This window comes from Notechis scutatus, chromosome 3 (genome assembly GCF_049901735.1).
Source record: "Notechis scutatus isolate UNSWTSFEM ecotype Mainland chromosome 3, rNotScu1.2, whole genome shotgun sequence".
Classification (NCBI taxonomy): domain Eukaryota; kingdom Metazoa; phylum Chordata; class Lepidosauria; order Squamata; family Elapidae; genus Notechis; species Notechis scutatus.
The window spans coordinates 2,708,211-2,721,982 of record NC_142011.1 but is presented as its reverse complement, the minus strand read 5'-3'; the positions used below and the strand labels follow the sequence as shown (position 1 = coordinate 2,721,982).

Here is a 13,772-nt window from a genome sequence, read left to right as displayed (position 1 = left end):
CCTGGTTTTTGTCATTTTTTTCAAATCTTTTATTCTCCATGTTTGTTCCTTTTTGTATATGTGCGGTTTACCTGTAAGCCACCCAGAGTTTGTTTATTATTTATTTACGGAATGTATATGCCGCCTATTTTGCTGTCCAAAGCGACTCTGGGCGGCTTATAACCTAATACAAATATAAAAACAGTAATAAATGCCAGAGCAATTAAACGTTGCAGGGAACAAATTACAACTAAAAAACCGGGGGGAAAAAACCACAGGACCAGCAGAGCTGTTGGGAACCATTCAAATTTAATCAATGAATGCACGAATAAATTAATAAATAAAATTTGCCAAAGTCCAGCTAGGCAAGAGTGTCCAATCTTGGCAACTTTGAGACCTGTGGACTTCAACTCCCAGAATTCCCCAGCCAGCATGTCCAATCTTGGCGACTTTGAGACCTGTGGACTTCAACTCCCAGAATTCCCCAGCCAGCATGGCTGCCTAGAGTATTCTGGGAGTTGAAGTCCACAAGTCTTAAAAAGTTGCCCAGGTTGGACACTCCTGATCTAGGATGTTAAGTGATAATACTGTAGGATAGAAACTTCTGCTTGCTGTGCCAACTATGGTGTTGTCTTAATCTTTACATTCTGTTCTTGTACTACATTCTTTCTAGGATTAGAAGAATCCTTGTGGTCTTCCTGATTTCGTCATCCGTTCATTTGGTCCCCGTGCTAATCCTTTGCCATGTTGAAGTTAAAGTGCTCGGAGTCGGTCAGAGTCGTCGTACGATGCCGGCCAATGAACAGCAAAGAGAAAGTGGCATCCTATGAACAAGTGGTGGAAGTGGACGTGAAATTGGGTCAGGTCTCCGTGAAGAACCCAAAGGGAACATCTCATGAACTTCCCAAGACGTTCACCTTCGATGCCGTTTATGACTGGAGCTCCAAACAGTTTGAGCTTTACGACGAGACTTTCCGGCCGTTGGTGGACTCGGTTCTCCAAGGGTTCAACGGGACCATTTTTGCTTACGGGCAAACCGGGACGGGGAAAACGTACACCATGGAAGGCGTGCGTGGAGATGCTGAGAAAAGAGGGGTCATCCCCAACTCCTTTGACCACATCTTCACCCACATTTCCCGGTCTCAGAACCAGCAGTACCTGGTCAGGGCCTCCTACTTGGAGATCTACCAAGAAGAAATCAGAGACTTGCTCTCCAAGGACCAATCCAAGAGGCTGGAGCTGAAGGAGAGGCCCGACACGGGGATCTACGTCAAAGATCTCTCGTCCTTCGTCACCAAGAGCGTGAAAGAAATCGAACACGTCATGAATGTGGGGAACCAGAATCGTTCGGTGGGCGCGACCAACATGAATGAGCACAGTTCCCGCTCCCATGCCATTTTCGTCATCACCGTCGAATGCAGTGAGGTTGGGCTCGATGGGGAGAACCACATACGGGTCGGGAAGTTGAACCTGGTGGACCTCGCGGGCAGCGAGCGCCAGTCCAAGACCGGAGCCCAGGGGGAGAGGTTGAAGGAAGCCACCAAGATCAACCTCTCCCTCTCTGCCTTGGGCAACGTCATCTCCGCGCTTGTGGACGGCAAAAGCACCCACATTCCCTATAGGGACTCCAAGCTGACCCGGCTTCTCCAGGATTCCTTGGGGGGAAACGCGAAGACCGTGATGGTCGCCAACATCGGCCCCGCCTCCTACAACGTGGAGGAGACCTTGACCACGCTGAGATACGCCAACCGTGCCAAGAACATCAAGAACAAGCCAAGGGTCAACGAAGATCCCAAAGACGCTCTCCTGCGGGAATTCCAAGAAGAAATTGCTCGCCTGAAGGCCCAGCTGGAGAAAAGATCCATCGTCAAGAGGAAGAAGAAGGAGAGGAGGAGAGATGGCGGCATCGGCGAGGAGGAGGAGGAAGAGGAGGAGGAAGAGGATGGGGAAGAGGATGGGGAAGAAGAGGAAGGGGCGGACAAAGATGACTACTGGAAAGAGCAACAAGAGAAGCTGGAGATCGAGAAGAAGGCCATCCTGGAGGACCACAGCTTGGTGGCCGAGGACAAGATGAGGCTGCTGAAGGAGAAGGAGAAGAAGATGGAAGACCTGAAACGGGAGAAAGAAGCCGCTGAAAAGCTGGGAGCTAAAATCAAGGTAAGACACCTTTTCTACTGAACGACGTATTTACATTGATCGTTAATCAGCAGAACATGTACAGGTAATCCTCAGAGTGGTGTGGTGGAACTCTCACCTCACAATCAAGAGGTTGTGAGTTTGATCCTAGGTAGCGGCAGATGTTTCTCTCTCTCTGGACACGATGAGAATATATCTGTTGCGAACTCCGTATTGGCAACAGGGAAGGGCATCCGGCCAGTAAAATACTCAGCTCCATTCAGTTGCCCCACCTCCACCCCGATGTAAGGGATTATGGGGTCATTAAATGACGAAAAACTAAAAATAAAAATATACAAGTAATCCTCAATGTACGACCACAATTGAGCCCCAAAATTTGTTGAGTGAGTTTTGCCCCATTTTATGACTTTCCTTGCCACGTTTTATTAAGCGATTCATTGCAGTTGTTCAATGAGCCCCACCGTTGTTAAGTGAATCTGGCTTCCCCCATCGACTTGGCTTGTCGGAGGGTCACCAGAGAGGATCGCCTGACCCCGGGACCCTGCAATGGTCATAAATGCGAGTCAGTTGCCACATGTCTGAATTCGGATCATGTGACCTTGGGGATACTGCAGCGGCAGTAAGTGTGAAAAATGGGCCTAACTCACTTTTTTCAGTGACGTCACTAAGTGAGCTGTTATAAGAAAATTCAGACTGGTATACGCATATGCCTGCAGAGTTAAGAGCCAAACCCTTGAAATACGCAGAAACAAAGGTGTAAAAAATATTCTTATTATATTGAGGGGATGTTTATGACCCGTCCATCATCAAAACATTGTGGCCTCCACAAAATGATAATAATAATAACAACAACTGGCTTATTTGTCCATGTGTTGTCGTTGTGGGGTGGGTAGCTGGGCCTTTCTGATTATTTTTGTTTTTATTTTATTTATTTTTTTCCCTATTCTGTGTTTTTTATTGTTTGTAAGCCACCTAGAGTCGCTGTGAGTGAGCAAGGAAGCGGCTGTATAAACTTTCAAAATTAATAAATAAATAAAGCATCCTGAATGCAGCGAAGGGCAGGTTACTTTATGCATTTCTAGCAAACATTGTACTGTATTTGCCGGCGTATAAGACGACTTTTTTGCCCTGAAAAACATGCCTCCAATTGGGGGTCGTCTTATATGCCGGGTCGTCTATACGCCGGCAAATAGTAATTGGGAAGCACTGCGGCTGCCAGCGGCTGAGGCACTTTGCGCACCGTGGAAGCGAATCCCGTGAAGCCGAAAGGAGCAGCCAGCCTTCTCCCAGCTCCCAAGGAAGCGAGGCTCGCACCGCCCGAGCTCCGCTGAGGTATCCAGCTGGGGCTGTCAGGAGTTGTTACCGCTGGCGCGGCTCAGCGCGGCTCCAGTCCTCGTTGCCTCGGGAAGGAAAGGCAAAACCAGGAGCCGCTGCTGCCATTGCAAAGCACCGCGCGGCTCTTCCTTTTTGCCTTTCCCTTCCCGAGGCAACGCGGGACTGGAGCCGCACGGAGCGCGCCAGCCAGCAACAACTCCTGACAGCCCCAGCCGGATACCTCAGCGGAGCCCAGGCGGTGCGAGCCTCGTTCCTTGGGAGCTGGGAGAAGGCTGGCTGCTCCTTTCGGCTTCACGGATTTGTTTCCACGGAGACAAAAGTGCCTCAAAAAAAAAAAAAGTGCAAAAGTGGAAGGCGTGCGGAAGAGGGCGAGTATATAACAAACTATATTTTGAGTGGAAATGTTGGGGGTCGTCTTATACGCGGGTTGTCTTATACGCCGGCATATACGGTAATTTATTGCTAATCGGTAATGGAACTGTATGTGTCTGGCTTAGCGTTATCGGTTGTTGAAATCTGATTCCTCATTTTGGTAAACTTCAGCCAGGTGTACGCTGCATGAAGAATATATATTTTTTGCCTTTAAAGTTTTTAAGTTGACTGGAATTACAGTTGTGAGATCAGGGTGGTGTCCGCAATGTTCTAATTTTGTGGAATTTCTCCCCCGGCACCCCTTATATTTTTTTGCTTTTAAGGCAATGGAGAGCAAGCTCCTTGTCGGTGGGAAGAACATCGTGGATCACACCAATGAGCAGCAGAAAATCCTGGAACAGAAACGGCAGGAGATCGCTGAGCAGGTGAGATAAGGACAGAAATGGCTCCTTTTCCCATATCTTTATTTGGATGTTCACCTGCAAATACAACATGAACCTCTTTCCTACCTGGACAAAGGCCCCTGAGAACATTTCCCAAGCCAATGCCTTCCCCAAGTGTGAAAAATACAGTGGTTCTCAGCTTACAACCGTAATTGAGCCAGAAATTACAGTCGTAAGTTATTGTGGCTGTTAAGCAGATCACCATGTGTATTGGTACTGCCTGATTGTATTGCCTTTTTTTTGTGGCTAAATGAACACCGTGGTCATTAAATGAAGACGGCGGTGGTTTTAAGGGAACCCCATTATACCCAGGAGGCGTTTTTGGTTGGGAACTGGAAGTAAACACCGGTTTCCAGCAGAAAGCGTCATAAAATCAGTTCTAGGCTTCCTTCTAGTTTTTTTCATCTGATTAAAATTTCTCTACTATATAATCAGTCCCTGTCTTTGGAGAATCCATTGTATGTTTTTTGAAGTTAGGAGCTGAGAGCCAATTATATTAAATGGGTTTCTGAAGTTTTTGTGGACTTCATAACTGTAATTTTTATATGTAATATATCATCTTCTTTATATATAAAAGTGAAATACCCCTCACGCATCATCATAAAAACTCCAGAACAGTAAAGCCTACAAACTGGAAACTTGGCACCTATGTTTCTCTTGGCTTCTAGAGGCTCACTAAGAAAGGATTTTTCGAAATGACCATCAGAGCATTAGTATTTTCTATATTATTATTATTATTATTATTATTATTATTATTATTATTATTATTATTATTATTATTATTATTATTATTATTATTATTATTATTATTATTATTACGCTCTGATGCTTAGGAGTTCTACTCCCCCTCCCCACTTGGAAAGAAATCTGTTCCAAATGCAAAACACAAGCAGAGGAGAGGAGTTTCCGTTTCAGTTTCACAGCAGCAACCAGCTTTAGGACAGAACAGTTGAGCTAAGCCACGCCCCGGCTCCTTGCTATCTCCTTGCTCGCACAGCAAATACTGTTTCATTTTCCAAACAGCCCTCCACTCTCCCTCACACTGACAGGACACTAGCCAGGTGAATACCGATGGGTGCTGGTAGGCAGAGCCAGAATTTTCTGTTCCTTCTTTTCCTCCCCCCAAAACTACGCCCCACCACATAGTTTCATCGCGAAGAACGGGTATGGAGCTAGTTCACTGATATTTACTTTGGAATAAAGAGCTCCTTCTTAGGAAATGAGTTAATTCTTCAACCAAGTTGAGTGTCCCCTCTGAATGGTTCACTAACAAAGAACAGAAGTGCAGAGATTGGGTGAATTGGAAAGCTTGAAACGAATGTCTTGTCTTGTGTCCTACAGAAACGACGGGAACGAGAAATCCAACAGCAAATGGAAAGTCGGGATGAGGAAACCTTGGAGCTGAAGGAGACCTACAGCTCCTTACAGCAGGAAGTGGACATCAAAACTAAGAAACTGAAAAAGGTGACACAAATAAAGGAGGATATTGGTATGGGGGACGGAGAAGAGGGAGGAGGAAGAGGAGAAGGAGTACTTTGGGGCCCTTGATGCTCTCTGAGCTTGTGTTCTTGTTAGACTTACATACAGCCCTCTCTAAGCAGTTTACAGAGCCAGCCTCTTGCCCCCAACAATCTGGGTCCTCATTTCACCCACCTCGGAAGGAGGGAAGGCTGGGTCAACCTTTAGAAAGAAGGAAGGAAGAGAAGGAGGGAAGGAGGAAGGAAGGAAATGTGAAAGGCAGGAAGGTAGCAATAGCGCTTAGACTTATATACCGCTTCACAGTGCTTTTCCAGCCCCCTCTAAGCAGTTTACAGAGTCAGCCTCTTGCCCCCAACAATCTGGGTCCCCATTTCACTCACCTCGGAAGGAGGGAAGGCTGGGTCAACCTTTAGAAAGAAGGAAGGAGGGAAAGAGGGAGGGAGGGAAGGAGGAAGGGAGGAAATGTGAAAGGCAGGAAGGTAGCAATAGCGCTTAGACTTATATACCACTTCATAATGCTTTTCCAGCCCTCTCTAAGCGGTTTACAGAGTCAGCCTCTTGCCCCCAACAATCTGGATCCTCATTTTACCCATCTCGGAAGGAGGGAAGGCTGAGTTAACCTTTAGAAGGAAGGAAGGAGGGACGGAGGAGGGAGGGAGGAAAGGAAGGAAGGAAGGAAGGAGGGAGGGAGGAAGGAAGGAAGGAAGGAGGGAGGGAGGGAGGGAGGGAGGGAGGAAAGTAATGTGAAAGGAAGGTAGCAATAGCACTAAATTTATATACCGCTTTCACAGGACTGCACAGCCCTCTCTAAGCAGTTTAGAGTCAACCTCTGGCCCCCAACAATCTGTGTCCTCATTTGATCCACCTTGGAAGGATGGAAGACTGAGTCAACCTTTAGAAAGAAGGAAGGAAGGAGGGAGGGAATATGAAAGGCAGGAAGGTAGCAATAGCACTTAGACTTATTATATACCGCTTCACACTGCTTTCCAGCCCTCTAAGCAGTTTACAGAGTCAGCCTCTTGCCCCCAACAATCTGGGTCCTCATTTCACTCACCTCGGAAGGATGGAAGGCTGAGTCAACCTTTAGAAAGAAGGAAGGAAGGGAGGGAGGGAGGGAGGGAAGGAAGGAGGAAGGAAGGAAATGTGAAAGGCAGGAAGGTAGCAATAGCGCTTAGACTTATATACTGCTTCACAGTGCTTTTCTAGCCCTCTCTAAGCAGTTTACAGAGCCAGCCTCTTGCCCCCAACAATCTGGGTCCTCATTTTACCCACCTCGGAAGGAGGGAAGGCTGAATCGATCATGAGCCAGTCAGAATCGAACTGCTGTCAGAGTCAGCCTGCAACACGGCATTCTAACCACTGCACATACAGAGTCTTTTGTGCAAAGGTAGTCTTGTCCATGTCATGCTGTACAACTGTATTCCTCTCTTTCAGCTGTTTTCTAAGCTGCAAGCTGTGAAGGCCGAAATCCACGACCTGCAGGAGGAGCATATCAAAGAGAGACAAGAACTGGAACAAACCCAGAACGAACTGACCCGGGAACTCAAGCTGAAGTAGGTTCCAACTAACCATGTATTACTGTTTTAAGGTCTAGAGCAGAGATGGGGAACTATGACCCCTCTATGACTTGTGGGCTTCAACTCCCAGAATTCCTGAGCCAACCATGCTAAGTCATGAAGGGGCCATAGCCAGCATGGCTGGCTCAGGAATTCTGGGAGTTGAAGTCCACAAGTCATAGCCATAGCCAGCTGGCGGCAGTGCTGGGATGAAGTAGTTAAGAACGGCGGGGTGCTTAGATGCGTACTGCAGGGCTACGTCTGCTGCCTGCCGACTGCCTGTAATTTGGCAGTTACAATCTCAGCAGGCTGAAGGTTGACTCAGCCTTCCGTCCTTCCGAGGTCGGTAAAATGAGGACCCAGATTATTTGGGGACAATAGGCTGACACTAAACTGCTTAGAGCAGTGGTCGCCAGCCCGTGGGCCAGGGACCACTGGTGGTCCACGAGAAAATTTTGGAGGTCCGCAGAAAAATGTCACCCACCCCAAAGCAATTAATCCAGGCTGCGCAGGAACACAAGGCTGTGCCGCCCACATGGCCTGCGGGAACACAAAGCTTGCGTCGCTTGCATTGTGCACAACACAAGGTAGTGAGGGGAGGGGGGAAAGGGCAGAGGGGGGGGGAACTTGTCCCACGTGCCCCATACACCTGGCCTGGCCACCGGGCTGCTTCTTTCCACTTCTTTCTTCTTCTGCTTTTGGCTGCACGCAAGGAAAGCAGCCAAAGTCTTTTTTTCTCTCCCTCAAACTCCGCCAGAAATGAGTCTTTGGGACCCTGCAAGGCCTCCTGCTTCAAGAGGTTGCATTGGCAAAGACTAATTCCTGGTGGAGTTTGGGGGAGAGAAAGAAAGATTACTGTGGCTTCTGCTGCTTTCCTTGCATGAAGCCAAAAGTCTCTCTCTCTCTGTCTCCCCCTGAGAACGGAGCTGGAGACAGTATCCTGCGATCCCAAATAAAGAACGATCGATCGGTAGGAAAACGGGGTGGGGGATTTTCCTGCAGACTTTTGGGGGGATTTTCCCAGGGTCTCTGGTCCGTGGGATTTAAAAGTATGAGTTTGGTGGTCCCCTGAGGTCCAAAAGGTTGGCGACCCCTAGCTTAGAGAGGGCTGTGAAGCGGTATATAAGTCTAAGTGCTATTGCTATAAAGGGGCCATAGCCAGCATGGCTGCCTGAGGAATTCTGGGAATTGAAGTCCCCAAGCCATAGTTTCCCACCCCGGTCTAGAACATGGGATGGAAGGAACTCCGTGGTCAGCTGTCCCAGAGACAAGAACGAACTTATTTACTTGAGTGACCTGAAAGATGGGAGTCCAGCAAGGAAAAGATCTTCTGGATTCCCACCAGGCCGCCGGATCTCACTTTGCCCTTTGCCGATCTCCCCACAGGCACCTGATCATCGAGAACTTCATTCCTCTGGAAGAGAAGAACAAGATCATGAATAGATCCTTCTTTGACGAGGAGGAGGACCAGTGGAAGCTTCACCCCATCACCCGACTGGAGTGAGTCATCTTCCTCTTGGAGGGTTGAGGGACACGCCTGGTTTTTAGGTACAGGTAGCCCTCAACTTATAACAGTCCATGTAGCGACCGTTCAAAATTATACAACGGCACTGAAAAAAGTGACCCATGGCCGATTTTCACACTTAACGACCATTGCAATGTCCCTGTGGTCACTGATCAAAATCCAGGTGCTTGCCAACTGACTCCTATTTACAACGGTCTCAGTGTCCCAGGGTCACGTGATTCTCTTTTGCGACTTTCTAACAAGTCAGTGGGGAAGCCAGATCACTTTAACAGCCACGGTACTAACTTCACAACCGCAGTGTTTCACTTAACAACTGTGGCAAGAAAGGTCGCAAAATGGGTAGAAGGGGTGGGGGAAAACTTACTTGTTTTGCTTAGCAATGGAAATTTTGGGCTCAATTGTTGTCATAAGTTGAGGACTACCTGTTATTGGAGCTTACCGTTCTGATCTCCACGTTTTGAGGCATGATGTTCCTTCGCTGATTTTCTGGTTTCGAGAGCCAGCAAGGTGATTGTGCCACTCTTTGATTTTAAATAATAGAGCCTGCCCATCATGATCATAATTTGCATGTAGATTGGATTACCCAGGGCCCAGCCTGATTTTACAATCTGTTTTGTGGCAATTATTAAGCAAAAAGCCTTAGGTTTAAACTTTTATTCATAGAATAGAGTAGAATAAGGAATAGAATAGCATTAGGAATAAGAATAGAATATAAAATAGAATATAATAGAATATAGAATAAAAGAATAGAATAGAATAAAAGAACAGAATAGAATAAGGAATAGAATAGCATTAGGAATAAGAATAGAATTAGACTAGAATAGAAATAGAATAGAAATAGAGTTACAGAATAGAATAGAATATGGAATAGAATAGAATATGGAATAGAATAGAAATAGAATCATAGAATAGAATATGGAATAGAATAGAATAGAATAGAATAGAATAGAAATAGAATAGAAATAGAGTTACAGAATAGAATAGAATATGGAATAGAATAGAATATGGAATAGAATAGAAATAGAATCATAGAATAGAATATGGAATAGAATAGAATAGAATAGAATAGAATAGAAATAAAGTTACAGAATAGAATAGAATATGGAATAGAATAGAATATGGAATAGAATAGAATTGAAATAGAATCATAGAATAGAATATGGAATAGAATATGGAATGGAATGGAATGGAATAGAATAGAATAGAAGAATAGAATAGAATAGAATAGAATAGAATAGAATAGAATAGAATAGAATAGAATAATAGAATAGAATAATAGAATAGAATAGAATAGAAATAGAATCATAGAATCATAGAATCATAGAATCATAGAATAGAATATGGAATAGAATAGAATAGAAATAGAAATAGAATAGAAATAGAGTTACAGAATAGAATAGAATATGGAATAGAATAGAATAGAATAGAATATGGAATAGAATAGAATAGAAATAGAATCATAGAATAGAATATGGAATAGAATAGAATGAAATATAAATAAAATTACAGAATAGAATAGAATACTAGAGTTGGAAAGGGACCTTGAAGGTCCTCTAGTTCAACCCCCTGCTAAGGCAGGAAACTAGACCATTTCAGACAAATGATTGTCTTCATTGTGGTCAGAGAGGCTCCCTGAATCTTATGGTGTGTATGTGTGTCTTACAAACAGAAAGGCTGTTGTGTATTTGACCTGCTGTCCCCTTCCTCGTTCCAGGAACCAACAGATGATGAGAAGGCCAGTGTCCGCTGTGGGGTACAAGAGACCCCTCAGTCAGCATGCGAGGATGTCCATGATGGTCCGTCCAGAAGCTCGGTACAGGGTGAGCTCGGTCTATATGTTTTGGGGTTGTGGGTGGGGGAGATCTGGAATAACTATAAGAAGCGATGCGTAAAAGAAGTACCAGCCAGCCCTTATCTCACCTGAGGAAGGTGTGCACTCAGTGGAAAGACAGAGGCCCTCACGTCCTGTAAAAAAAAGGAAAGAAAAAAAGTGATTTCTCTCTGGAGATCACTGGTCTCCAGCACCCTTCGTGGTCTGGAACTGTGTGAAGAGTACAGGCGGTCCTCGACTTATGAAAGTTCATTTCGTGACTGTTCAACGTTACAAGGTCACCGAAAAAAAAGTGACTTGGGACCATTTTTTCACACTTATGAGTGTCCCCATGGTCACCTGATCAAAACTCAAGATAGTTGGCAACTTGACTCCCATTTACGACCGTTGCAGTGTCCCCTTTTGCGACGACCCGACGAGCCAAATCAATGGGGGAATTCACTTAACATCCGGGTTACCAATTTAAGAACGGCAGCGATTCCCTTCAAAATTTGCGGCAAGAAATGCCGTAAAATGGGGGCAAAACTCGCCTCCCAAATGTCTCACCCGGCCATATAAATTTGGGGGTCCGTTGTGGTCATGACTGTTAAATGGGGTGTGCCCCATTGGTTGGCTAAGGGAATCGTTGCAGTTCTTAGATTCGTCAAAACAGCCGTTAAGGGGTTCTTGGTTTCCCCCGTTGATTGTGCTTGTCCAGAGGTCGCAAAAGGGGATCAATGTGATTCCGGGACACAGCAGCTGTCATAACTGTGAACCAGTTGTCAAACATCTGAATGTGACTATGGGAAAGCTGGAATGGTCATAAGTGTGAAAAATGGTCATAGGTCACTTTTTTTATTGCCGCTGTAACTTCAAATGGTCACTAAAACGAACTGTTGTAAGTCGAGGACTACCTGTACTGCAGACTATTTCTGCTGAGTGACGGCTGCCAGCAGTTTGGCAGCTCAAATCTCACCAGGCTCATGGTTGACTCAGCCTTCCGTCCTTCCGAGATGGGTAAAATGAGGACCCAGATTGTTGGGAGTCATAGGCTGACTCTTTAAACCGCTTAGAGAGGGCTGGAAAGCACTATAAAGTGGTATATAAGTCTAAGTGCTGTTTCTATTGCTCTTCCTTCCTTCCTTCCTTCCTTCCTTCCTTCCTTCCTTCCTTCCTTCCTTCCTTCCTTCCTTCCTTCCTCCCTCCCTCCCTCCCTCCCTCCCTCCCTCCCTCCCTCCTTCCTTCCTTCCTTCCTTCCTTCCTTCCTTCCTCCCTCCCTTCCTCCCTCCCTCCTTCCTTCCTTCCTTCCTCCCTCCCTCCCTCCCTTCCTCCCTCCTTCCTTCCTTCCTTCCTTCCAAGGTGGGTAAAATGAGGACCCAGATTGTTGGAGGCAATAGGCTGACTCTATAAAACTGCCTAGAGAGGGCTGTAAAAGCACTATAAAGCGGTATATAAGTGCTATTGCTACCATCCTGCCTTTCCCATTTCCTTCCTTCCTTCCTTCCTTCCTTCCTTCCTTCCTTCCTTCCTCCCTCCCTCCCTCCCTCCTCCTCCTTCCTTCCTTCCTTCCTTCCTTCCTTCCTTCCTTCCTTCCTTCCTTCCTTCCTTCCTTCTTTCTAAAGGTTGACTCAGCTTGCCATCCTTCCGAGGTGGGTAAAATGAGGACCCAGATTGTTGGAGGCAACAGGCTGACTCTATAAAACTGCCTAGAGAGGGCTGTAAAAGCACTATAAAGCGGTATATAAGTGCTATTGCTACCATCCTGCCTTTCCCATTTCCTTCCTTCCTTCCTTCCTTCCTTCCTTCCTTCCTTCCTTCCTTCCTTCCTTCCTTCCTTCTCTCCCTCCCCTCCTTCCTTTCTTCCTGTTTATCTGCCCTCCATTCTCCTTCCTTCCTGCCTCCTCCTTCCATCCCTACTTTCTTCCTCCCTCCTTCCTTCTTTAACCTCCCTGAGCCCTGGTGGTGTAGTGGTTGGAGTACAATCCTGCAGGCTACTTCTGCTGCCTGCCGGCTGCCTGCAATTTGGTAGTACAAATCCCTCCAGGTTAACTCGACCTTTCTTCCTTTTGAGGTGGGTAAAATGAGGACCCAGATTGTTGGGGGTAAGAGGCTGATTCTGTAAACTGCTTAGAGAGGGCACTAAAGCATTGTGAAGCGGCATATAAGTCTTAAGTGCTATTGCTATCCTTAAATTCCTGGGATCCTTATCCAATTCCTAGTGAGTTGAGAAGATCCCTGTGGAACTCTGATCTAAGGCCTTTATTAATTGTCTCACACTTCATTATGAGAATTATAAGCCCCTCCTTACATGTTAGCGTGGCTTACAAAAGACAACAATCAACCCAAAATAAAGAGAATATTTTTAAAAACAAACCTAGAAAAAAAAACCAACCAATTTAAAAAAAGCAAGACATTGCACTATTGAAATAATCCAGTATTGATCTCTGCTGAATTTGGACTCTTTAGGCAGAAAACATTGTCCTGCTGGAACTGGATATGCCCAGTCGGACTACGCGGGATTATGAGGGCCCGGCCATCGCCCCCAAAGTCCAGGCCGCTCTAGAAGCCGCTTTGCAAGATGAAGATGAGATCCAAGTGGACGCGTCTACTTTCGAGAGTACGTCGAACAAGAAGTCTAAATCTCGGTGAGATGGTATTTTAATCCACTATTCTTTTGTAGGTCTGAGAAGTTGGGTGGCTGAATTGGTTGGCTTCCAGCCCCCTTAATTGGGGGAGAGATGTCTGTAAAAAAACAGCAACCATGATCTGCTAGAGATGCAGGAATTTCTGAAATAGAAGATCTAGATCAGGTGTCCAACCTTGGCAACTTTAAGACTTGTGGACTTCAACTCCCAGAATTCCTCAGCCAGCTTTGCTGGCTGAGGAATTCTGGGAGTTGAAGTCCACAAGTCTTAAAGTTGCCAAGGTTGGACACCCCTGATCTAGAGGAAGCCTAGAAAACAGCACACATTCCCTCCGGTCTCTGTAAATACGTTCGATAAAGGAAGACTTGTGTGTACATAACTCAGCGTTACTCAATCTTGGCAGGTTGAAGATTCTGGGGAGTTGAAGTCCGTGAGGAATTCTGGGAGTGAAATCCAGACATCTTTTTGCTGCTAAGGTTGAGAAACACTGCT

General features: G+C 45.9%; 1 protein-coding gene across 1 annotated transcript in view; it reads left to right on the top strand.

Annotated features, from left to right (window-relative positions):
* KIF3B (kinesin family member 3B) overlaps window positions 1-13,772 on the top strand; it is a 29,754-nt gene that overhangs the window by 11,612 nt on the left and 4,370 nt on the right. Inside the window, exons 2-8 of the mRNA XM_087962333.1 lie at window positions 653-2,136; window positions 4,146-4,247; window positions 5,607-5,729; window positions 7,179-7,297; window positions 8,687-8,800; window positions 10,540-10,645; window positions 13,102-13,280. Coding sequence (XP_087818459.1) covers window positions 724-2,136; window positions 4,146-4,247; window positions 5,607-5,729; window positions 7,179-7,297; window positions 8,687-8,800; window positions 10,540-10,645; window positions 13,102-13,280 — 2,156 coding nt within the window. The 5' untranslated portion in view covers window positions 653-723. The remainder of the gene's footprint in view (window positions 1-652; window positions 2,137-4,145; window positions 4,248-5,606; window positions 5,730-7,178; window positions 7,298-8,686; window positions 8,801-10,539; window positions 10,646-13,101; window positions 13,281-13,772) is intronic.